A 23,534-nucleotide genomic window follows, 5' to 3' on the forward strand; every position below is an offset into this window, starting at 1 on the left:
CACGGGGCAGGACCCCGCCTGGGTCCGGCTGGCACCCGGTGTGTGTGACATCCGTGGGGAGGGAGTCACGGAAAGCCCGGCCGCTGAAATCGCGGTGAGGCTGTGCAAGAGCGGATCGGAGCAGCGTTCAGCAAAGCAGGCAGTCAGCAGAGGGCAGCTCCGCTGCTCTGCCTGCCTCTACCTGTGCAGGTGCTCCCGCTGCCCCCTTCCCTCCGCTCCTTATCCCTGAACGAGGGTGCCAGGGCTGTGCTCCCCACATCACCCGCTGCTCTGCCCCGGGCTACGGACTGTGACGCAGCTTGGATCACATTCAGCATCTCTCATGGTATTTTATCAGATATATTTTTTTTTTTCCAAAGAACTTCAATATCGACCTGCTTATTGATGCAACAGTAGCCACCACGCTGTTATTTTTTTCTTCTTTTTGTTTTTCTTTCCAGCAGTGCTGACTTGCTGTATTCCAGGTCCTCTGTGGATTTCTCTCTACAAAAAGAAATGTGTTTTTTGGCTGCAGCCTGGATACAGACGTGGGTAAAATTACATGGTAGGGTGAGCACGTCTGAAATAACACAGGCTACTTCCTCAGAGCCAACAGATCAGTGGTAGGAGATGCTGCTGCTTTTTCACAAGCTGAAAATGTGAGTTTATGCAGCCCATGATTACTGGAAGGAAATACTATAACTTGATATCCTGAGTGACTTGAAAGGAGAGTCTGTCTGACAGAAGCAGCAGTTAAACATCATTCTTGTCTTCTCCATAATGATATTTAGAAGCTGTTGTCTCAAGGCTGATTAGTCTTACACAGCATTATGCATATGCCCCACTTATAAACTGTACAGCATCTTGTGGAGGTTTTTAGGGAATTCAAAAGTACTTTCTGATGTGGACCAGATTCATGTATAACTGCTGACACCATTGGTGTATACAGGGATTTTTTAAATCAGGGTTTGTGAAAAATGAAGTGTTTCGTGATTATCATGCTTCATGTTACTGTAACAGCACATAGAAGTAAACACACTGGGAAATTGGAAATGCTTCATCACCCCATTTGTCAATATTTTAGCCTTTAAAAATGCTGAGCATGACTGTTGCATAATGAAATGTAGTGTTGAAGAGATGCTTGAGAGGGGAGAGAGGGGTTGGGCTTCAACCTGAGAGGGTGCAAAGAGAAAAGAGACAATTAATTGTAGTTGGTTTAGGTGATAAATGTATTTCTCTCTCATGGAGTGTCCTCCCTTCCCAGATTGGCTTTTTCTCCACTCAGGGAGGAGTGAGCCCTGCTTGGGGCTGCAGTGACACGTGCAGGTGGAAGTCCTGCCTTGGGATTCTGGCAGCAGTGGGAAAAGTAGGGGTTGGAGGGCAGTGAGATGGATTTTTTGTGGCATTCTCTGTGGAGAAGTACAGTGAGGGGCCTTTCTCCCTCACTGCTAATTGCATCAATAATTCAGGGAGGCACCTGTGTGTGTATTCAGAAATATTCATCAGACACAGCCTGGTGTTACAGACTTCAGGTTTTACATGACTTTTTTCCTTACATTCATTTTCTGAGGACACATCTGAGTGACTGTGGGAGGGTCAGCCTGGCCTGTCCTCCCCACACTCAGGTTTAGCTCAAGGGCTGCCCCAGGAAATGTTGTGCCTGGGGGGATTTTTTTGCTGAGCAGCTGCTTTGTAGGATTATGCTCCTCTAGAACACGCAGGTCTGACAGTGGAACACTAAAATGTAATTTTCTGGAACAGTCTGTGAAGTTCTTGGGCAGGAAAGCTTGGGTGCAGCTCAGGGAAAGGCATGTGGCAGCCAGAGCTTGAGTTCCCTGCCAGGTGTTTGGTGACCACCAGTGTGGGCAGGAGGGATGATAAACCAGCACCAGTGGGATTTTCAGATCTATGTTAAGTAAATTATATTAGGAGGCATATTTAAGTCCCAACACTACATGCCTGAGCTGGGTTCCCAGGGATGTTAATTCCACAGGACCAGGCTAATTTGTGGCAGAACTTCCCACCTGTGTTGGAGATGAAAGAAGGGTGAAGTTCGCTTGATTTGAAGCAGAGCTGTGGACAAAGTTATGCCTTTTCTTTCTGTGGTCACTTGGAACCAGTGTTGTCATTCTGTCTTTGCTAAAACCAAGAATTTTCACATTGCTGAACCTTCATTCCCATTAATTAGGTGGTTATTTCCATGCCTTCAGATGATAACTGCCTGGCTTTCTGGGCTAAATAGGTAATTAATTAATTTATTTCCTCCAACCTGCCATTGGAACAGAAATGGAGGGGTGTTAAATATGCTCCTCTGCTCCAGCTGAAGTGAAGGCAAACTTGGCTGGAATTTCAAGCAGGTCTCCCTGCAGTCCAATCCTTGGAGGTGCTCCTTGCTTTGGGGGAGGATATTTTCTGCTTGGCTGTGATGCAGAGGAAAAAGGTCTCTTGGAATCATGTTTGGCAGAAATTTGGGAGATTTGCTGGGGTGTCATGCTCCATAACAAGTCTTTTCCATGAGCTTGGAAAATTCATTTGAGCCTATGCTGATGTCAGTTCTTTATACATAAAGTGCTAATTCCACATCTCTTTACTTAAAGGAACATTTTGAAGATAAAGTGGATTTAAGAATATGTGTCTAATACCCATAATACCTGTGCACAGCTGAAATATTAAACAGCTGATGGAGGGAACTGCTCTTTGTGGGTTTTCTGCTCAGAGAAGAAAAACGCTGAGTAACCTCATTAGCTCTGATGGTTATTTCTGTGCTTCGTTGGGATAAGAATGAGCAGGATTTAGTTCTCTCTCTCAATTTCCCATTGTACAGATCATTGGAAGAAAAATATAACAGCAGGTCTCGCCAGCTAAAGCTGAGATTTTGGGTTCCAGTTGAATGCTGTCTCATCAGGAGCCCAAATTGCTGGAGATGTTTATCAAGAAAATCTGCATTTTCTTGGGATAGGAGTGGGAGTTTTGTCATATTTTCACTGTGTTTATCGTTCAGAAAAGTTTCTTTTCAGCACCCAGATGTTTTTGGGAAGGGAACTGAAGTGGTGATTGGAAAGCCTTTGTTGTTCTTCCAAGGGTGGGAATGCTGAGCTGCTCTCCCATGGTGTGGAATCACATCCCTGATAAAGATGTTCTCAGTAGATGCCAAATTCTGGTTCCATTTTCATGCAGCCTGTACAGTTGGGAAATAAATGAGGGTCTGGGAGAGCGTGATGTATGAGCCCCTAAATGGCTGCATTTTGTTCATATTTGAAAGGCAGTTCAGGCTGTCGTCATTACTGATGACTTGTGCTTTTAGAGCCCTTCTTTTTGCATTTCAGAAATCCTTTGTGCCCATCTGAATAATAAATCACCCTGTTTGATTTGCTCTCTGAGAGCAAATGGGAAATTACATCCTTGTTAAGATGTCTTGAGGAACTGGAAATGTAGGGGAATGTTTTTGAAGGAGCGTTCTGCCAACTTCGTTAATATTTTGCTTTATCTCATTTATTTTATGACCTTCCCAAATTCCAGGGTTTTCTCTCTGACTGCTTTATAGCAAAGGGAAAAAATCCTGCCCTGCTTAAAAATAAAAAGCAACAAATCTGGTCGTACTTTTGATTGCCTTTAGACAAATGGTTTCAGATTTAAGCACCTAATGAAATGTGGGATGAGCATGAATTCCATCTTCAAACTCAAGTTATGGGCAGAAAAAAGGCAAATTCAACAAATAATGGGGATACTTGCATCTGATTCCTATTTGCTCCTTGGTGGAATAATATATTATTTATACAACATTGATTTCATTAGATGGAGGATTTAATGCAACTTTTCTGTCAAAGTGGAGAACATTCGATGTTATAAAGTAATGTAAACTCCCAAAGCCTCAGGAAGGTTTTCTCATTTGAAATATTGAACTATTTAAAGTTTGAACATAGCATAAAAATACAGACTTTTATGTGCTTTTGCATGTTGCCTTCAAGTTAGATGCTCAGGGAGCAGCCTGCTCCTAATGCATAACAGAAACTTGCTTAACAGAAAAAAACAAATTAAATGAAATTAAATGTGTTATACAAATGAAAAATGAAAATCCTACAAAATTATGGAAGAGGGAAATAATGAACAGTGCAAATAAAATTAAACTCACCATTTCTATTGGTGCTCTAAACCAAAATTAAATATTTTGGCCATAATGTTCAGAAATGAACTCTTTAGTGTAGTTTCTAAAATCCCCAAGCAGGTGCCAAAATAAAATTGCTCTTAATAACTGTGATACATGACAGGGAAATATGATGGCAGTGAATAAAAAAGGGATATAAAGAGGCAGTTTGCAGCATCATGGGCACCTAAAATTTAGCCATATGCTCACAATTAAGAGCTTCTCCTCCCTTACTTATTTTTTCTAAATAAAATGACCTAGAAACTTGCCTTGTGCAAACAAGAGCAGGCTAAATTCCTGGTTGACTGTGCAAATACCTAGTTATTTTATATATTGAAATATCTGTGACTGAGTTTTACCTTAAGAAAGGAACAGACACTATTTTGAAAAGTCTGGAAATCCTGAAAGCCCAAGATATTTCAAAAAGTTGGGCTGTGAAAAATATGGGGAGCCTGATAATGATATTTAATGAGTTGACAATTGACAGCAGAGGCCACTTGAATTCCTTCTTAATCCTTGGTCTGTGGCTCTTCAAAACACAGTGCAGGAAAAATGGCTCTGTCCTTTATGGCTTGGGGACACTGAATTAAAAACCATTCAAAGCAGCACCACATTTTGATTTTCTTCAATTTTTAAACAAGTTCAGGACTTTAAATATTAATACTTAGCAGTGGTTGAGGAGCATAATTAGCAGCTGCTTTATATCCAAAGGGTGTCCATCAGTATTATAGAAAAGCCCAACAACTGGAAGAGCTGCTGGGGAGGAAAAGGATGAAACCTCTGCAAACCCAGAAATAAAGTTATAATTTGATAATAATGTGGCACTTCCCTAGTTTTCTTCTGGGAATTCAAAGCAGTGCCCTAATAAATTGAGAGTACCCACATCCTTCCCTTCTCAGCAGCCTTGTGCCCAGGCCTGGATGGGAATGTTGGTTGGATGGGAGGTGGAGGCTGCTCCTTGTCTCCAAACTTTCCTTCTCCTTGCTTTGTGCATTCCCTTGTGGAGCTGCCTTAGCTGCCTGTCCCCGTGGCACAGCTCCCATCGCTCCCTGGGAGGGAAAAAGAAATGCCAGGATTAAAAGTCCCATCTCATATTTGTTTGAAATTCATCTCCTGTTGGCTTCAGCTGCTGCCTCCTGGTTCTAACACAGTGAAACTTGTGAGCAGCAGCTGTGCCCTCCTTTCTTCCCCACTGCTGTGGGTTTGGAAACCTCAGGAAAATGTGGATCCATCCAGGCTGTGCCTTCTTGGGAGAATCTGGGACTGCGTGACCCCTTCTCAGGAGGGAACTTCTCCATCCCTTGTCAGAGTGGTTTAGGTTGAAGGGACATCAAGGCTCATCCCCTTCCACCCCCTGCCATGGGCAGGGACCCTTCCATTATCCCAGGCTGCTCCAGCCTGGCCTTGGGCACTGCCAGGGATCCAGGGGCAGCCACAGCTGCTCTGGGCACCTGTGCCAGGGCCTGCCCACTCTCCCAGGGAACAATTCCTTCCCAAAAACCCATTTAACTCTGCCCTCTGACAGTGGGAAGATAAAATTCTCTCTCCATCTTTCTTCTAAGCCCTGTTTAAATATTGAAGGCCACAAGAAGTTCTCCTTGGAGCCTTCTCCAGGCTGTCACTTTGGTGGCCCTTCTCATTCCTCCTGCCATCTATGATGTCCCCCTCAAGCTGTGGAGACTCTATTTATTTATGGACTTGTTTAACTTCTCTGTGGGCTGATGGAAATCAAAGCTTTCATTGAAGCCTGGTAGGAAACATCACCAGGGCTCTGCTTGAGCTCAACTTGTCCTCAGTACGATGAGCTGGAGTGACGAGCTACAGGCTTTGTTTGGAAGCATAATTTTGTTATTTCACATCAATTACCAGGTGACAGATAAGATCTGCAGCAACTGATTATCTAATGAGGGACTTGATGTCTTGTGGGAGAGCTCCTGGGGACTCAAGGTGGTGACAGAAGGACAGGTGGTGGCATTGTGGAAGCTGACACATCATGTCACAGGTGTCTGTGTGGCTGGGACAAGGGACATCAAATCTTGGGGGGTAGGAAGGACAAACCCCTTGCTCTTCTCATTGTGAAATCCCATCATGGTTTGGGTTGGAGGAACCTTAAGGAGCATCAAGTCCCACCCCTGCCATGGGCAGGGCCACCTTCCATGATCCCAGGTAGCTCCAAAGCTCATCCAGCCTGGCCTTGATATTCCATAGGAGCTCATTTAACAGGCAATTCATGATGTGGGGTTTTTAATAAAATTTTAGTTAAACAGACTTGAACTTTAAAGTATCTTTTTTTTGTTTATTTGGCCTTTTTTAAAATCCTTTTTTTTTCTTAAATTTCAGGTGTTAGCAAAAGTTACAAGGATAAGATTCCTGCCTAGAAAAAAACCCCAGTAACTGGAAAAAGCAGAATGCTCGTACATGTTAATTTTTCCATTTATTAAGGAAAGAAAGAGTTTTAATAATTCACAGGGATGCAATGAATATTTGCCTTTTATATATTCATATTTATCACTTGGCTTGAATTGTAAACATATTAATTCCTGCCTAGCAGTTAATGACTTTGGGTAGTGTTTGTGCTCTCTTTATGCAGAAATTGTCCATATACCTCACAGTTACTTATAGGGACAACCTAATCAGAGCTGTTTCCTTGGCTCTGAAAAACATTTTGTCTTGCTCTAAGTAGCTTTTCTGAGGTATTTCTAAAGCATTTTAAAAATAATGCTTAAATTTACCTCCCCAACAGATGATGAGTATTTTTCAGCCATAACAAGAGAAGTTGCAAATCCCATTTTTGCCAAATATCAGGAGTGGGATGAGTGTTGTAGGCTCTGCCATAACTCAGGGTTGGTTGATTTTCTGCTGGGGTTTCAAATGTTATGCCCCCCAAAAATTTAGTTGGGGTGGTTTTAAATGCATGGAAATTACAAAAGTAAGAAAAAAATCTCATGTTTTGAGATTGAAAGATGGGCCCTGAAAATAATTGGGATATTTTAGTATTTTTCTTTTCCATTTTTTTGTATTTTTAGTGTATATAAGTAGTACTGTAACATTCAGAAATACAGAAATATTTGAATTCTGTGATATTAACTGGGAGGGGCCTTAAAGAAAATTTAGTTCCACTCCCTACCATTGCACTAAGGTTTTGCAGTAGCCTGTGCACTGATTTTAAATTTTTTCTTAATATTTATTTTATATTTTGAATCCATCTTAAAGCTGATTTCCCTTTGCTGGCTTCCCCTTGGGACAGATTCCTGGATCTCCAGGGCTGGGATGGGAAATCCTGGGTGAGTCTGGGCATGAACCTGAATATCAGAGCCTGGAAAAGAGATTCTGCTTGGTCCTGTTGTTACTGCCCAGATGGGAGGAAAAAATATGGAAAAAAGGGATATGAATCATGGGATATCCATGCATTTTCTTGGAATGGTGTAGGAAGGGTGAGCTGAGCTCTTGGAGCAAACCAGCCCCTGCCCAGGAGCATTCCCTGTCCTGCCCCTGCAGCCCAGGAGCTGATTTTCACTTTGGCATGTTTTAAATCACTGATTTTAATCTTGGTTTGGATTTAATTGCTTTTTCCAAGGAGAGATCAGTTCTTATTTAAGTGTGGTTGTGTAATTAAAAAACATCTCTCAACTTAAGTTGCTTTTGTTGCCCACACGCTGGGGCTGTAGGTAGGGGAAAGCAATTCCAGAGCTGAAGATCCATCTCTAATCCTGTTGTTAATGTGGGAGTGTTGTTGTTAGAATGTGATAAACGACTCCTTATTTGGGAGGGATTTACTTCTTTCCCTTCTGATTTCTGCCAGAACAAAGTTGGGGAGGAAAATAAAATTCAATTATATGTCAGAATTTATTTTGGTGGTGGAAAACCAGGACTTCAGAATGTTTTGTTGTTGCTGGAATACATGGAGTGTGCTGGCTGTCATGAGGAAAATTGTCAAAACATGTTTTGCACCTTTGGTTTAGTGAGAAAATAAATAAGCTATTCTCCTAAAATATTCTAGGTGGGTTTATGGTTGACTTGCAAGTACAGAGAAACCTGAATTAGCTTCATCTGGAAGCAGCAGAGCTTCCTGAGCAAATATTCCATTCTTTCCTTCAGAAGGAGATCCCTGGAAGTGTCCAAGGCCAGGCTGGACAGGGCTTGGAGGGAGCTGGGACAGTGGGAAGTGTCCTTGGCCATGGCAGGGGTGGGATGGGATGAGCCTTAAGGTCCCTTCTCTTGCCTTGTTCAGGCTGCCCTAGAGCAGAGACTGGACAGCGTCACAGAAAAGAGCAGGGATTTATTCCAAGGATCTCCTCCATGGATCCACCTTGGGCAGCACAAGAGCCCAGCCAGGGCTGCACCCAAGATGAACCAAAATGGCCCCAAACTGCACGGCCGGGCACGGGGTCTGTCACTGGGATCAGTTCTGCTCCATTTGCACCTTGCAGTGCATTGTCCCATTCCAGCTTTAGCCCCTGCAGTCCCACCCTGCTTGTTTTTCTCTCTCCAGCCCACGGGGTTTGTGCTCCTGGGCTGAGATTTGGATCATTTGTCCTTGGTGCCCAGCTGGAGCAGGAATTGTTTTGTCTCCCTGCTCTGTGCACAGAGCTCACCATCCCCTGATGTGAAGCTCAGACCCACACACTAAAGCAGCACAGAATGTGAAAAATAGAAAAGCCAAACCTGAGGCATCACTGCCAACCCAAACCAGCCTGGGATTCTGTGATCTTGGCTTTTCCATGGAATGGAGAAGGGAATGAGATGTGTTTTTAACATGTTCAGTTTGTTTCTTAACTTCTAAATATGTTACTGATTCAAAATCAATATAAAAGCAAAAATCTTGTGTATGACAGGAAATTCCTAGGTCCACACTGTCCATTTACCTCAGGCAGTTTGTCCTTTACCTCATTGCTGGTCTCCTTTTGTCCTGTTGGGGTTGGATTTCTGCTGAGTTCAGGCAGGATCAGGATAAAGAGCCTTTTATCAGCAGCATCCTGTTGGAGCTTATTCTGCTGAACATTTTGGTCATCGTCCCAAATGATAATAAAAGAGGGGTTTAATTAATTCACTTTTCCACAATAGAAAAGTTCCTCTCCTTTTGCTTAAATTGCAGCTTAGAGATTGATTTCATGTTCTTTTCATGAGGCACCTTTGAAGCTCTTCTGGAGACTGCACATTGTTTAGCACTGAGTTGTCTGAGAGAATCCCCCAAAGTCTTCTGAGTTGCTGTGAGTTTAATAAGAAACAAAATTCGAATTTAATAATGTTAGGGAAGAATTGGGTCATTCTTGGAGACTCAGCCCACATATTCTCGTGTTCAGGTTCTGCAGATGAGGACTTTACTGCTCCCTTTAATTAAATGCAAAGTATTAAACAGGTCTGTGTTCCTTGAGAGGAGATATGGCTGCTTCTCCAAACACCTGCAGACAGCTCCTGGAAAATGTAGAGACCTGAGCTTATGAATCTCTGTTGGAAAAGGGAAATGCTGTTGAAATTTTCCTCTGCTCCTTGCAAACGTTTTATGAAATTGAACAATCTGCAGAAGTTACAGATGAAGTAAAATTGTGCAAGAGACAACTTCTGCATGTGGGACAAGGATAAAACTCCTGTGCTCTGCTCTGGAGCCAGGCTGGGAATTTGGGATTGTCCAGCCTGGAGAGGCTCCAGGGAGAGCTCAGAGCCCAGTCTAGTGGCTAAAGGGGCTCCAGGAGAGCTGGAGAGGGACTGGGGACAAGGGATGGAGGGACAGCACACAGGGAATGGCTCCCACTGCCAGATGGGTGGGAGATTGGGAATTAGGAATTCCTGTCTGGGATGGAATTCCCAGAGCAGCTGTGGCTGCTCCTGGATCCCTGGCAGTGCCCAAGGCCAGGCTGGACAGGCTTGGAGCCCCCTGGGATAGTGAAGGTGTCCCTGCCTGTGCTGGGATGGAATGAGTGATTTGGGAGGCAAATTCCAAGGGAAGAGCCAGGTAAGGTGAGGACATTCCTGTAGGCAGAGAAGAGCAATTTCACTCCTGTGAAATCCCCTGTTTGCTGCTATTGGGTTTTAATCTGTTCAGCTCCTCTTATCTGCCAATATTGGAACAGAAATTCTCACTTGAAATGTGACCTGTCTGGAAATTGTATTTCTCTTATTTACCATTATTGATACATGCATTTGTATAAATAGCATTAATTTGCTGCTGTAGCATAAAATATCACACAAAATTGAGCTGAAGTGAGAGAAGTCAGAACAAAGGACCAGCCTCTTCTCAGTCTTTGTGGATTTCATCACTTTCCTGCTCTTTGGGGAGGAGGGAATGAGAACATTGCCTGTGCTGGGGATTTCATTTTGATGTCATGCAAATGTGGAGAGAGCCCTGCCTTTATTTTCCCCACTGATGAGAGCCTGGCAGTAATTCCTGTCTGCAAGGACTGGGTCACCTTCTGCAGCTCTGAGAGCTGGGAACAGCACCACATCAGAGCCTGCATCCCATAAACCTTCCCATATCCTCTGTGTTCTGTCCCAAAACCTGGGGAAGGGAACAGCCCCCGGGGTATGGTGTGATGGTTGATGTGCTGAGTGAACCAAAGGTAGGAATTAATTACAAAATGCAAAAGCTTCCCAAAGAGACCTCCTCCTGCAAGGAGCTTTTTAATCCAGGGATCTGTGAACTGCGTGGTTTCATCAATTAAATTTGGATTGCACACATTTCTTATCTCTCATGCTCGCTGAGCCCCTCAATAAAGCAGTTGCTAAATAATTTACATTAAAACAGGAGGATGAGAAGCGCCAAAAGTGGGATCATTTGTCTTCAAAATGACTGTTGCTTTTAGGAGTGTATTCATCTGGCAGCATCACCTGTCTGGTGTGAAGATTATCATTTAAAAGATCATTTCTCTCCCTCTTGTTCCCATAATTTGTCATGGTGGTACCAGTGCTGCAGAGACAATATCCCAAATATCTGTGGGCTAACCCAATTACTGCCACTTGTCTCCAATTATAATATCCTTTTTAGGTTTATCTTTTTCTTTAATTCTTTTTCTTGGTCTGCATCGAAGTTTTTTACATGGCTTCCAACATTAATTGTGTTTGATAAATAAAATAGGGTTTCTCATTGTCATAGGTTTGGTTTTGTTGTTCCTCCTCAGTGACTTTTTGAAGGAAATATCTACAGGGGCATGGAGTGGCAGGAAAGCAGGGAATGGCTTTCAAATGAAGGAGGGGAGATTTAGATTGGATATTAGAGAGAAATTCTTCCCTGTGAGGGTGGTGAGGCACTGGCACCAGGGTTATATTCCCATATCCAATGCTGTATTTTTGCAAAATTACTTTAAAACATTTTTTTATGGGTTTTCCTTTTTATTTTTTAGTGTTTGAGTACTGGCCATTCCCATAAATTCAGTTGTTTTCTGTATTTTATGGCTGCATTTATAATTTTATTATCAGCATTAATAGATGTGTAAACCAAGATACCTGAAACAGATTTATTGAGGGCAGTTCTGTAGATTTTCAGTGAAATAATGTTTAGTGTAGCGGAGGGAGGAAAAAAAACCATGAGGAAAGGCAAATGCATTTAGAAAACCAGAAATAAATGTACTGACCTTGAGAACTCCTGAGCACTGTGGGTTCCATTGAAGGGCACTGTTCAATACTGACGCTGCATGGAGCTTTTAAAAGAGAAACATTTTTTGGTTAAAATGGACTTTTTTTTTTTGCAAAAAAGCCTTAGAAACATGATAAATGGTGTTGCTAAAACATCTCATTAGTTTTTTTTGCCTGCTTTTTACAGAAGTTGGTGCAAAGCACTTTTGAATCAGGGGACTTTTTTTGTCTATTCCCACTGTGTTACCATCAACTTCCTAACAAATAAACCTTGTGCAAAGTGAATTTCAGTGGAGCTGCTGCGATCTTGGAATCACAGAATCGTGGAATGGTTTGGAAAAACCTCAAAGCCCATGGCATGGCATGGCATGGCATGGCATGGCATGGCATGGCATGGTATGGCATGGCATCCCATCCCATCCCATCCCATCCCATCCCATCCCACCTCCCACTGTCCCAGGTGCTCCCAGCCCCAATGTCCAACCTGGCCTTAGACACTTCCAGGGATCCAGGGGATTCTCTGGGAATTCCATCCCAGCCCCTGGCCACCCTGCCAGGGAAGGATTCCCAATTCCCAATATCCCATCCATCCCTGCCCTCTGGCCATTCCCTGTGTCAATATTCCCTCTCCATCCTTCTTATCAGCTCCTTCAGATGCCACGGCCACAGTCAGGGCTGGATTTTGGTTGGGATCTTTGTGAAAATCCCTTTGCTTCCCTTCCCAAAGGGCTTTCCCTGCATCCAGTCCTTCAGGGACTCATTGCTGGAAAAGTTTTCCTTTTAAAACAAGTTTTCTATTGACTGAGATGGAATTGTCAGAGATCAAATCAGGGTCTGTAAAGTACTTCTTGAGGTAAAACAAGGTTTGGAGACTAAATAAACTCATTTTCACCTCTAAGCTCCCATGTCAGAGCTCTGCATTCTGCATGGACTTCCCTGGCTTGACCTAAAATCGGTTTTGCTGCTTAGGGAGGTTCTGAACTCCTTAAGTCACATCAGGTGAAGGAGGTTTCGCATCTTTTCCAGGAGCTCTGAAAGCAAAGTTTGTCACTGAAAATACCTTACTGCATCTTGATTGGCAAAAAGGTGCTTCAAATGAATGTTTGTGGCAGCAGGAGACTGCCCAGATATTTATCACTGCCACTATTGCAGGTGGGAACTTCTGTTCCTGCAAGGAAAAAGGCTCACATGTTCTATTCTCTTGTTCAAGAGGCAGGGTTTGGCCTGAGGAAATGGAATATTCTGTGTATCCAGTAAAAAATGTGATAAATGGGAACGTTTTGCACTTGTTTTTATCCTGCTGCTGTAGCCATGAAATAATTTTGTCTCTGAAGGTGCTGCTGAATTTACTGTGGGATTTTGTATTACAAGGAAAGAAATGTTGGTTTTAATAGTTTGAGAAATACATGTATGAATTGTTATACATTGAAAGAAGTTTCTGTGCCTTGAGGGGGATTCTGCTTTGTGTTGGGTCTTTCTCCTGCTCTTCCTGGTGTGATGCCCCTGGGAAAAGCTTCAGGAATCAAACTCCTTTCAGGATGCCCTGGAAGCTGAAACTTCCATCCATATCTTTATCTATTTTATAATATAAAATATTCTTGAAGAGAAGAAATGATGGAAGGTCCTCTGCCTTATTCATGCTGGGTTCTGTAATACCTTTCTACTATAAATTACATAAAATATTATTATTGAAGTGAGCAAACTTGTCTGCAGACAAATTGGATTTTACATTTTCACATGGCAAAAAGATGAAATTTGGGACATTTTAAAGTTGGATTTTTATCCTGTGAGTCCGTAAGCAGTGACAATTTAATGAGTGGCTTCTAGAATTGATAACAATTGATTTTTAGTTCTTTATTTGTTGCTAATATAGAGAGAATACAAGTTATAAGCAGAGAGAAAACTTCATCTTTTTAATCTTTGTGAGGGACTTAAATCCTTTCCAGCAAAGTAAATTCTGTGGAAATGTTCTGAAAGCCAAAATGTAGTGAATTAATTCAAGTGATTTTGTTTGAGGTTTTTTTTATTATATATTCATCCATTTATTTATTTAGCTGTGTAGTCTTTTAAGGTCACATCAGGAAAACTTAATGGAAAAAATAAATGGAACTTAGACTTTTTCATCTATTCCTGACGGTGGTAACAGGGACATTTTAGTAAGACATCACTAAGCTGAGTGTAGGTTTGATTTCTCTAGATTTTCTCACTGTACATAAAGAGCTTAATATTCCAATTTAAATATTTCACTGGGGGAAAATGGACAAGCCTGTTTAAAACAGGATCTTTTATCCCTGAGGGAGACAAGTGTTGGCATGTGTGGTCTGTCCTGCAGGGAATCCTCTTCTCATTCTGGAATTTCTCAGTGTTAATATTACTTGTGGGGATTATTTAAAACTAAAATTTCCCTTCTTGTTCCTGTTCCAGAGCCATTTAAACACTGAGTGTTTTATTTTAAAGGCAATTTAGGAAAATAAGTAATTTTGGAGCATTCCTGTGCCTCTTCAAGTTTTCCCTCAGAACTGAATTTTACAGAAATCAGAAGTAATTTCACAGTTTAGAACAGCATATTCATTTTTTAAAATATAAAAAGTGTTTCTAAATAATCAGGCATCCTTTCCAAGGAAAAAAGGAATGCCTTGGTGTTGGGTTTAGGTTTGTTTTCTTTTAATGGAGCAGAATTTTCCCTCATCCTGTTTGGGAGCTGCATGTGGCTTCCCTTTGGGCAGATATCCTGGATTCCTGTGACTTTGCTTTGGGAATATTTCAAACGTAGAAGAGAATCATGGAATCATCAGCGTTTGAAAACATCTCTGAGATCATTGAGTCCAACCACTCCCAGCCCTGCCAAGGCCACCACTGCTTCATGTCCCCAAGTGCGACATCCACAGGGATTTTAAACTCCTCCAGGGATGGGAACTCCAGCACTGCCCTGGGCAGCTGTGCCAGGCCTGGATAAACCTTTCCATGAGGAAATTGTTCCCAAAATCCACCCTGAGCTGCCCTGGCCCAGCCTGAGGCCGTTCCCTCTGCTCCTGTCCCTGTTCCCTGGAGCACAGCCCAACCCCCCCGGCTGTGCCCTCCTGGCAGGAGCTGTGCAGAGCCACAGGGGCCCCTGAGCCTCCTTTGCTCCAGGTGAGCCCCTGCCCAGCTCCTCAGGGACTCTCCATTCCCTTCCCGGCTCCTCAGGGATTCTCCAGCCCCTTCCCAGCTCCCTCAGGGATTCTCCAGCCCCTTCCCAGCTCCTCAGGGATTCTCCAGCCCCTTCCCAGCTCCTTTCCCTTCCCTGGTCACTCTCCAGCCCCTCCATGTCCCTCTTGTCCTGCAGGATCCAGACTGTCCCCAGGCTTTGAGGTCCCTCAGCAGTGCCAGCACAGGGGACACTGTTATACATAGAGAGAAATTTCTGTGCCTTAGGAGGGGATTCTACTTTGGTTTGGGTCTTCCTCCTGCCCTTCCTGATGTGATGCTCCTGAGAAAAGCTTCAGCAATCAGGGGACAGGGGACAGTTCCTGCTGCCTGTGGTCACACAATTCCTGCTCCAATCCAGGTGCCGGTGGCCTCGGGCACATCTGGGTTCATTCCACCCCTCAGCACCCCCAGGGCCTTTCCTGCTGGGCACTTCCCAGCCCTGCTGGCCCAGGGGGACCCTCAGTGGCCCTGGTTTGGGAAGAAACAATCCAGGAGAGGCGGGAATTGCAGCAACCTGCTGGCAAAATGCTTCTCTAGTGGATATTCTTTAATGATCTTCCTGTCTGTGTGACCAGCTCATTTCTGAGCTTTGCAATAGGGAAGGACTTGCAGGGTAAAGCCTGCCACTATTTCAGTGAATAAATAGCTGAGAAATTCCCAGCACAATGGAAACCCCTTGCAGGACTGGCTGGGTAAACACAGCTTTGCAATTATTCCTATGGCTCAAATTGAAATTGATTTTTTAGAGAATTAGGTACCTTTTTTCTATATATTGCTGCCAGTGCTGGTCTGTAGATGATGAAAATGATCTCCAAATACAGCTGAAGATTAAAAATCAACTTAAGATTAAAATCTAATCATGTTGTTAGCTATTGCTAACTAGTTAGGGCATATTAAAAACACCTAGAGTACAAATATTACCTCTAAATAATTACAAACCTTTATTAGCATTGTAATTAAGAGTGTGCTGGCTGCAAGTGATACCTCACAAAGGAAATGATGACTGGTAGTTGTACTTTCCTCCTAATATTAAATAGATTTTCCTTCCAGCAGGGCCTTGAACAGGTTTGTAGGTGGGGATGTGCAGATCAGTGTTGAAGCAGGGATGCAATGTTGGATTCAAGGAACAATTCTGTATCAAAGGAAGGGTTTTTATTACCAAGATAAACAACAAGATGAGCATGAATCATTATTTTAATGCAGGGAAACAGGAAGAAGTGTTGGTAACTGGTTAAAGACCATCACCCAGTCTGCTCAGTAACACTCTGGGGGCTCAGCCTGAGCTGAAATGACAACATTTAACAAGTTTCTGTCATTCTAACTAAAACTTACAGCACTACAGAATCCCCTCCTGTTCGTGTTCCATTTCTATTTGCTTCTTGTATTTATTTTTAACTCCAGCAGCCATTCCAGGTTTTTACCCAGCTCTCCTATTGGTTCCTATCAAGCCCAGTGTTTGCTGTGCCAGGAGCTCATTAGGCACTGATTTGACAATTAATGTTTGGGTTTCTGACATGGTCCTGTCTTATTTCCATTTCATAGTAGGAAACGTTGTCTTTGTAGAGCCCCAGATTCTGTTCTTGTTAGAAAGTTCTTTTGATGTCCCAGAACAGCAGCTCAGGTGGACTTTCCTTCCATATTCATGGATTTTGCAGGTGCCACAGAGCTCCCATCAAGTACCTCAGCATCCTCTGGAAAATCCAATATTCCCACATGGACAAAATCAGTCCTGTAGGAGTTTAGATCTCAGCTCCATTGCAGGAGAAAAGCAAATTCCAGGAGTGCTGGTCGGGTGGAATTTAAGGTTAACCTCTAAATTCTATAAATAAGAGGGCTCAGAGCACATGCAGGTGACCCAGTGTCATTTCAGGTTCAATCTCAATTACTTGGATTGATGTGGAAATAAAGATTTTAAATTGAAATTAATGCTGAACTTAAAGGTAACAATAAAGGCTCTGTGCCTTTATGAAGAGAAAAATTCCTGAGCATTCTCCTGGGCTGTGGCATGGAATAACCTGGAAAACAGCACAGAAAGGGGGAGTTGCAATTCTGTCAAACCACAGAAAGAATCCCTTATTTTCTAAGTCATTCTGATGGGGGTTTTACCAATTTTTAATGTTTTTCCTCCTGCATTAAAGACCAGAAAAGATATGGACATCATTAACAGGCTTTTAGCAGATAGGCAGAGAGGGAGGATGGACAAGAAACTGCCATTTTTGGGATTTTACTACCTCTAGGAGCCTTGGGAATGGGTTGGATTGTTACTACAACACTTTCACCCACCAGAAGGAAAAACTAAACTTTCTTTTGGTCATTTTTTACTCTTTCTGTGCTTTGAGAGAGATCTGGATGGTGCTGCTCTTCTGGTTTGATGGAATTCACTGGATTTTGGTGGTGGTTTTTTAAGCATCACTGTATCTGAAAATACCACGCAGCGAAATGGAAACTTGGGGTTGGTTTAGCTCAATGCTCAATATGATAATTTTGAAGAGATTTCTTCCTTGAGCAGAATATTGACTTTCCAAATGCAAATGCTGATATTGTGTGATATTTTTAGGAGTGCTGTTTATTACCTTGCAGACACTTTAATGTCTGAGCAATTTTTAGAAGAAGAATATGTCGCAAAAGCTTCAGTGATAAACCCATGAAATTGGAAACTGGAAACTTTTGGAGATGGGTTTTTTTTTTTGTTTCCTTGACAGAATTTTGCATATCCATGAATGAATTTTAATGATAGAATAATCTCCACTGCATTCTGTGGTTCTCTCTAGCAATATTGGGTTTTGATAGCCAGTGTTATGTTGCATTATCCTAAATAATGGATTCCTTGCCTTTGCTTTTTGCCAGGGGAGTTTTGTGGCCTGCATGACAGCCATCCTGAGGCAAATGGAGGATTACCACTATGCCCATTTAATCAAGACTTTTGGCAAGATGAGGTCGGATGTTGTGGTGAGTTTCATTTGTTTTATCTCTTCATAAGATGGCTCAGCTTGTGTTTGGGTTTTTTTTCCTGTTACTGGTCATTAAATGCACTTGTGAGATGTGAACAAAATGTGTTTGGCATTACAGATTTAATAGAAAATAATGATTTAGGCACTGTGACATGCACAGGAGTACAGCTGGAGCTGTTCAGTGCTTAAAAACATGAGACAGTGGATTGAAGGCAATTAAAAGAAAGCAGTAAAAATAGTAGTGATGAGACATTACTAAAATCTGGTAAGGAAAGAAGAAAAAGAATATTAAAAAGGCTTTCTTAGGAAAGGAACTTTCAGTGTTAAATCTTCCAGATGTCCTGATTTTGTTTCTTGAAGTAGCTTTTACTTAGAGATCTGCTCGCTTTCCCTTTTCCCTTTTATGCAAAACACTTTAACCTTAAAGATGCCCTTAGTTGTTAAATAAGCAATAATAATTGAAATTTGTCTTCTCAGAGTCATTGGGTAGCCTGGCTGAGGCAACAACCCAAGTTAATTAAAGCATAATAGAAGGGAGTTTATAGCTGAGGAGATAACTCTGTAATAACCTGAAAGTGCCACTGCCATATGGCCAGGCAGGGCTGGGAGGGGACACCCAACTCCCTGGCTGGGCTCCAGCAGTCAGTGAGCACCCATCCCCTCTGCCACCCTGGGGTGCTCCAGGCAGCTCCCAGCTGGGCTTGGATCCTTCCTCAGCTTCTCTTCTTCCTCCAGCCCCACCAGAACAATGCCAGGACCTTTCCTTTGTGTAATTTTCATGTTTGGACTTCCCAGTTTGTGTTGAATTTGTGTTATTCTCCTTTCTGCCCGTGTTGGGCAAGGTTTGAGCTCTTAACCCTGTTCCAGTTTTCAGCCTCTCTTTGCACTGCTCTGGCATCTCTAAAGCTCAGAGTTGCTGTTTTTAAAGGGAGAAGGCAAAGTCCAGCTGCAAATTGCTGGGAATAAGATTACAGCATGGGAAGAGCTGGGCCTCCTTTGGGATCTTGGAACATTCACATGGATGGGCACTGACAGTAGAACATTCCCAAATTAAGTGCAGATAATGGGCTGAAAAAAGTGGATATAGCAGAGGGAAAAGAAAAGCAACTCAGGGTCTTTCCTTTGTGTAATATTACTGTTTGGACTTCCCAGTTTGTCTTGAATTTGTGTTATTTTTCTTCCTGCCTGTATTGGGCAAGGTTTGAGCTCTTTGCCCTGTTGCAGTTTTCAGCCTCTCTTTGCACTGCTCTGGCGTCGCTCAGAGTTGTCGTTTTGGGAGGGGGAAGGCAAAGTCCAACTGCAAATTGCTGGAAGTAGGATCACAGCATGGGAAGGGCTGCTTCCCACTCAGATTCCTTTGGGATCTTGGAGCATTTACATGGATGGGCACCAAGAGCAGAACATTCCCAAACTAAGTGCAGAGAAAGAGCTGAAAAGAATGGTCATAGCAGAAGGAAGGAGAAAAGCAACTCAGGTTCTTTCCTTTGTGTAATTTTAATGATTGGACTTCCCAGTTTGTCTTGAATTTGTGTCATTCTTCTTTCTGCCTGTGTTGGACAAGGTTTGAACTCTTTGCCCTGTTCCAGTTTTCAGCCTCTCTTTGCACTGCTCTGGCGTCTCTAAAGCTCAGAGCTGATTTTAAATCATATTCATTAAGGTGTGGAGGTTTATTGGCAGAGCGTTGTTAACCCTGTGAGGTTAAGGAAACTACAGGGAGTAAACTAAATTTTCTTTCTCTTTGTTTTTATATTTTTTTCCACTTTGTTAACCTAGCAATTTTTTGTACCACTCTCATTTGACTCAGCCAATAGAACTGAAATCCAGGAGTCTTTGCTTTTAAACCCAGAGCTAGAGGTGACAACTGCTCCTCCTATTGCAGAGGCTTCCCTTTAATCACAAAGCAGTGATTTAGAACTGAGACTAAATTCAGCCAGGCAGAAATGAAAAGCTTCTTCTTAAAAAAAAAAAAGGCACGAAGGAGGGAAAACTTAAGCTGTGGTTTCTTTTTCACCACTGGAGACCCTTAAATCTTCCTTCAGCATCTGCTCTTGCTCAAGCAGGAGTTAGAAGCTCAGGGCTGGAAGTGCTGGAGGAAACTTTATGGTCTGTGTTATGTAGGTGGCAGGTTTAGATTATTATAATGGTCATATTTGGCCTCAAAAGTCTTCAAAAAGATGAGGTGGAGTGCAATAAAACCAGTCTTTTACCTCTCTGCAGAATAGAGAGTTTAGATTTATTAAGGAATGTCTGTTCAAAGAGGAATTTCTTGCTTTAAGATCCCTTCCAGCCCAGACTCTGCTGTGATTCTGTAAAATCAAAATCTGTGATTCTGCTGTCATCCTGAGATGAAATATTATCTGAGATCAGGGAGGTTATTTCTGGGACTGATTTTTTTTCCTCTTTTTACTTGGTAAAAAATATTTTTATTTGAGACAGATGTGGTTTAGTTGACAAAAAATGCTTGTTAATGTTCTGCCATGCGGAGAATCTCAGGCTGAGCTCAGGCTGTTTCCTTTCCATCAGTGGATGGGAATTTTTTAGGGGTCTTACCTGCTGTGAATTCTATTTCCTATTAAATAGGATTTGTGTTTGTAGTTGGAGGGGGAGCAGGAATTGTAACCCTTCCCCCTTTAGTACAGGTTTTCCATTCAGGAATATTTGTCCTGCTTTCAGTTATTCTGAAAATAAGCAGCTTTTTCTTGTCCTGGTGGCTTCCCTCTCTTCCCAGCCCCTCAAAATCCTGAGTTTTCAGCCTCTCTTTGCACTGCTCTGGCGTCGCTCAGAGTTGTCGTTTTGGGAGGGGGAAGGCAAAGTCCAACTGCAAATTGCTGGAAGTAGGATCACAGCATGGGAAGGGCTGCTTCCCACTCAGATTCCTTTGGGATCTTGGAGCATTTACATGGATGGGCACCAAGAGCAGAACATTCCCAAACTAAGTGCAGAGAAAGAGCTGAAAAGAATGGTCATAGCAGAAGGAAGGAGAAAAGCAACTCAGGTTCTTTCCTTTGTGTAATTTTAATGATTGGACTTCCCAGTTTGTCTTGAATTTGTGTCATTCTTCTTTCTGCCTGTGTTGGACAAGGTTTGAACTCTTTGCCCTGTTCCAGTTTTCAGCCTCTCTTTGCACTGCTCTGGCGTCTCTAAAGCTCAGAGCTGATTTTAAATCATATTCATTAAGGTGTGGAGGTTTATTGGCAGAGCGTTGTTAACCCTGTGAGGTTAAGGAAACTACAGGGAGTAAACTAAATTTTCTTTCTCTTTGTTTTTATATTTTTTTCCACTTTGTTAACCTAGCAATTTTTTGTACCACTCTCATTTGACTCAGCCAATAGAACTGAAATCCAGGAGTCTTTGCTTTTAAACCCAGAGCTAGAGGTGACAACTGCTCCTCCTATTGCAGAGGCTTCCCTTTAATCACAAAGCAGTGATTTAGAACTGAGACTAAATTCAGCCAGGCAGAAATGAAAAGCTTCTTCTTAAAAAAAAAAAAGGCATGAAGGAGGGAAAACTTAAGCTGTGGTTTCTTTTTCACCACTGGAGACCCTTAAATCTTCCTTCAGCATCTGCTCTTGCTCAAGCAGGAGTTGGAAGCTCAGGGCTGGAAGTGCTGGAGGAAACTTTATGGTCTGTGTTATGTAGGTGGCAGGTTTAGATTATTATAATGGTCATATTTGGCCTCAAAAGTCTTCAAAAAGATGAGGTGGAGTGCAATAAAACCAGTCTTTTACCTCTCTGCAGAATAGAGAGTTTAGATTTATTAAGGAATGTCTGTTCAAAGAGGAATTTCTTGCTTTAAGATCCCTTCCAGCCCAGACTCTGCTGTGATTCTGTAAAATCAAAATCTGTGATTCTGCTGTCATCCTGAGATGAAATATTATCTGAGATCAGGGAGGTTATTTCTGGGACTGATTTTTTTTCCTCTTTTTACTTGGTAAAAAATATTTTTATTTGAGACAGATGTGGTTTAGTTGACAAAAAATGCTTGTTAATGTTCTGCCATGCGGAGAATCTCAGGCTGAGCTCAGGCTGTTTCCTTTCCATCAGTGGATGGGAATTTTTTAGGGATCTTACCTGCTGTGAATTCTATTTCCTATTAAATAGGATTTGTGTTTGTAGTTGGAGGGGGAGCAGGAATTGTAACCCTTCCCCCTTTAGTACAGGTTTTCCATTCAGGAATATTTGTCCTGCTTTCAGTTATTCTGAAAATAAGCAGCTTTTTCTTGTCCTGGTGGCTTCCCTCTCTTCCCAGCCCCTCAAAACCCTGAGTTTTCCTCATAAAATGAGGTTAATTCATCCAAACCATTTTCTTTTCTATGAGAACCATAAAATGGAAAAAAGAGCAATATTACGAATGCATAAACCCCAGGTGAGCATCAGGAACCTTTTATTTGATCAATAATTAGCTCAGTTGTTACAGAGCATTATTTAAAGTACCTGGGTGAGCATGGGGTTATTAAAATGTAAATATCAGGGGATGGAAATGCAGAGCTGAATCAGCAAAGTAGGTCAGAACCCCCAGGCTCAGGAAGGAACCAAATCATCATCAATGGAATTCTGTCGCCAAAACACAGAAAAAATGAGCAGGAAATCTGCAGGTTGAGCTCTTAACTGAAGGCAGGTTTTCCTGAGCTGGAGGAGAGGCTGTGGGATGGATGAGTGGTGGCAGTGGTGACATCTGAACCAGGAGCAGCTCCAGATTTGCTGTCCATCCATGCCAAAGCAGCAGGATCTGTTTGCTGGGCACGGTGGTGTTTAGTCAGAGGTTGGATTTGGTGGTCCTGGGTGGCTTTTCCCACTTGACCCTTCTGGATTCTGTGGTCCTTGCTGATGTTGTGTGGTAAAATGACAGAGGAGCTTTTTCACCAGGAGCGTTGTGCGCATGGTGGAGCCCAGTACCCTGGAAGTTGCCAGAATTCCAGAATAGCTGGGGTTGGAAGGGACTTCTGGAAATCACCCAGTCCAACTCCTGCCAGGCCAGGGTCCAGGTGGGTCTGGGGTGGCTCCAGAGAGGGGAAATTTCACATTGCTTTGTGAGATAACAAACATGGAGAGACAATATTTACCAGGGTCTGGAGGGACAGGACCCAGGGAACGGCTCCCACTGCCAGAGGACAGGGATGGATGGGACATTGGGAATTAGGAATTCCTGGCTGTGAGGGTGGGCAGGCCCAGGCACAGGGTGCCCAGAGAAGCTGTCAGCTGGTCAAAATCAGCTGGGTTAACTGGGTTGGTTTTAAGTCACACAAACCCATCTGAGCTCATTTCCCCTGAATCCAGAGGGGGATGTTTGCACAAAGTGCTTTTGCAGCAGTATTTGGGAAGTGAGAATCTCCAGCAGAAAGATGGGGATCAGGAAGGACCAGCCTGGAGAGGAGAAGGCTCCAGGGAGAGCTCAGAACCCCTTGCAGGGCCTGAAGGGGCTCCAGGAGAGCTGGAGAGGGACTGGGGACAAGGCATGGAGGGACAGGACACAGGGAATGGCGCCCACTGCCAGAGGGCAAGGTTGGGTTGAATATTAGGAAGAAATTCTTCCCTGTGAGGGTGCTGAGGCCCTGGAACAGGATGCCCAGAGCAGCTGTGGCTGCCCCTGGATCCCTGGAAGTGTCCCAGGCCAGGTTGGACAGAGCTTGGAGCAACCTGGGATGGTGGAAGGTGTCCCTGCCATGGCAGGCGGTGGAACCGGAGGGTCTTTGCGGGCACCT

At 43.0% G+C, this 23,534-nt stretch overlaps 1 protein-coding gene across 1 annotated transcript in view; it reads left to right on the top strand.

Moving 5' to 3' along the window:
• Positions 1-23,534, top strand: part of DOCK1 (dedicator of cytokinesis 1) — a 254,970-nt gene that overhangs the window by 115,298 nt on the left and 116,138 nt on the right. Inside the window, exon 28 of the mRNA XM_014308424.2 lies at positions 17,729-17,830. Within this exon, the coding sequence (XP_014163899.1) occupies positions 17,729-17,830 (102 nt within the window). The remainder of the gene's footprint in view (positions 1-17,728; positions 17,831-23,534) is intronic.

This window comes from Geospiza fortis, unplaced genomic scaffold (assembly GCF_000277835.1).
Source record: "Geospiza fortis unplaced genomic scaffold, GeoFor_1.0 scaffold452, whole genome shotgun sequence".
Lineage (NCBI taxonomy): Eukaryota > Metazoa > Chordata > Aves > Passeriformes > Thraupidae > Geospiza > Geospiza fortis.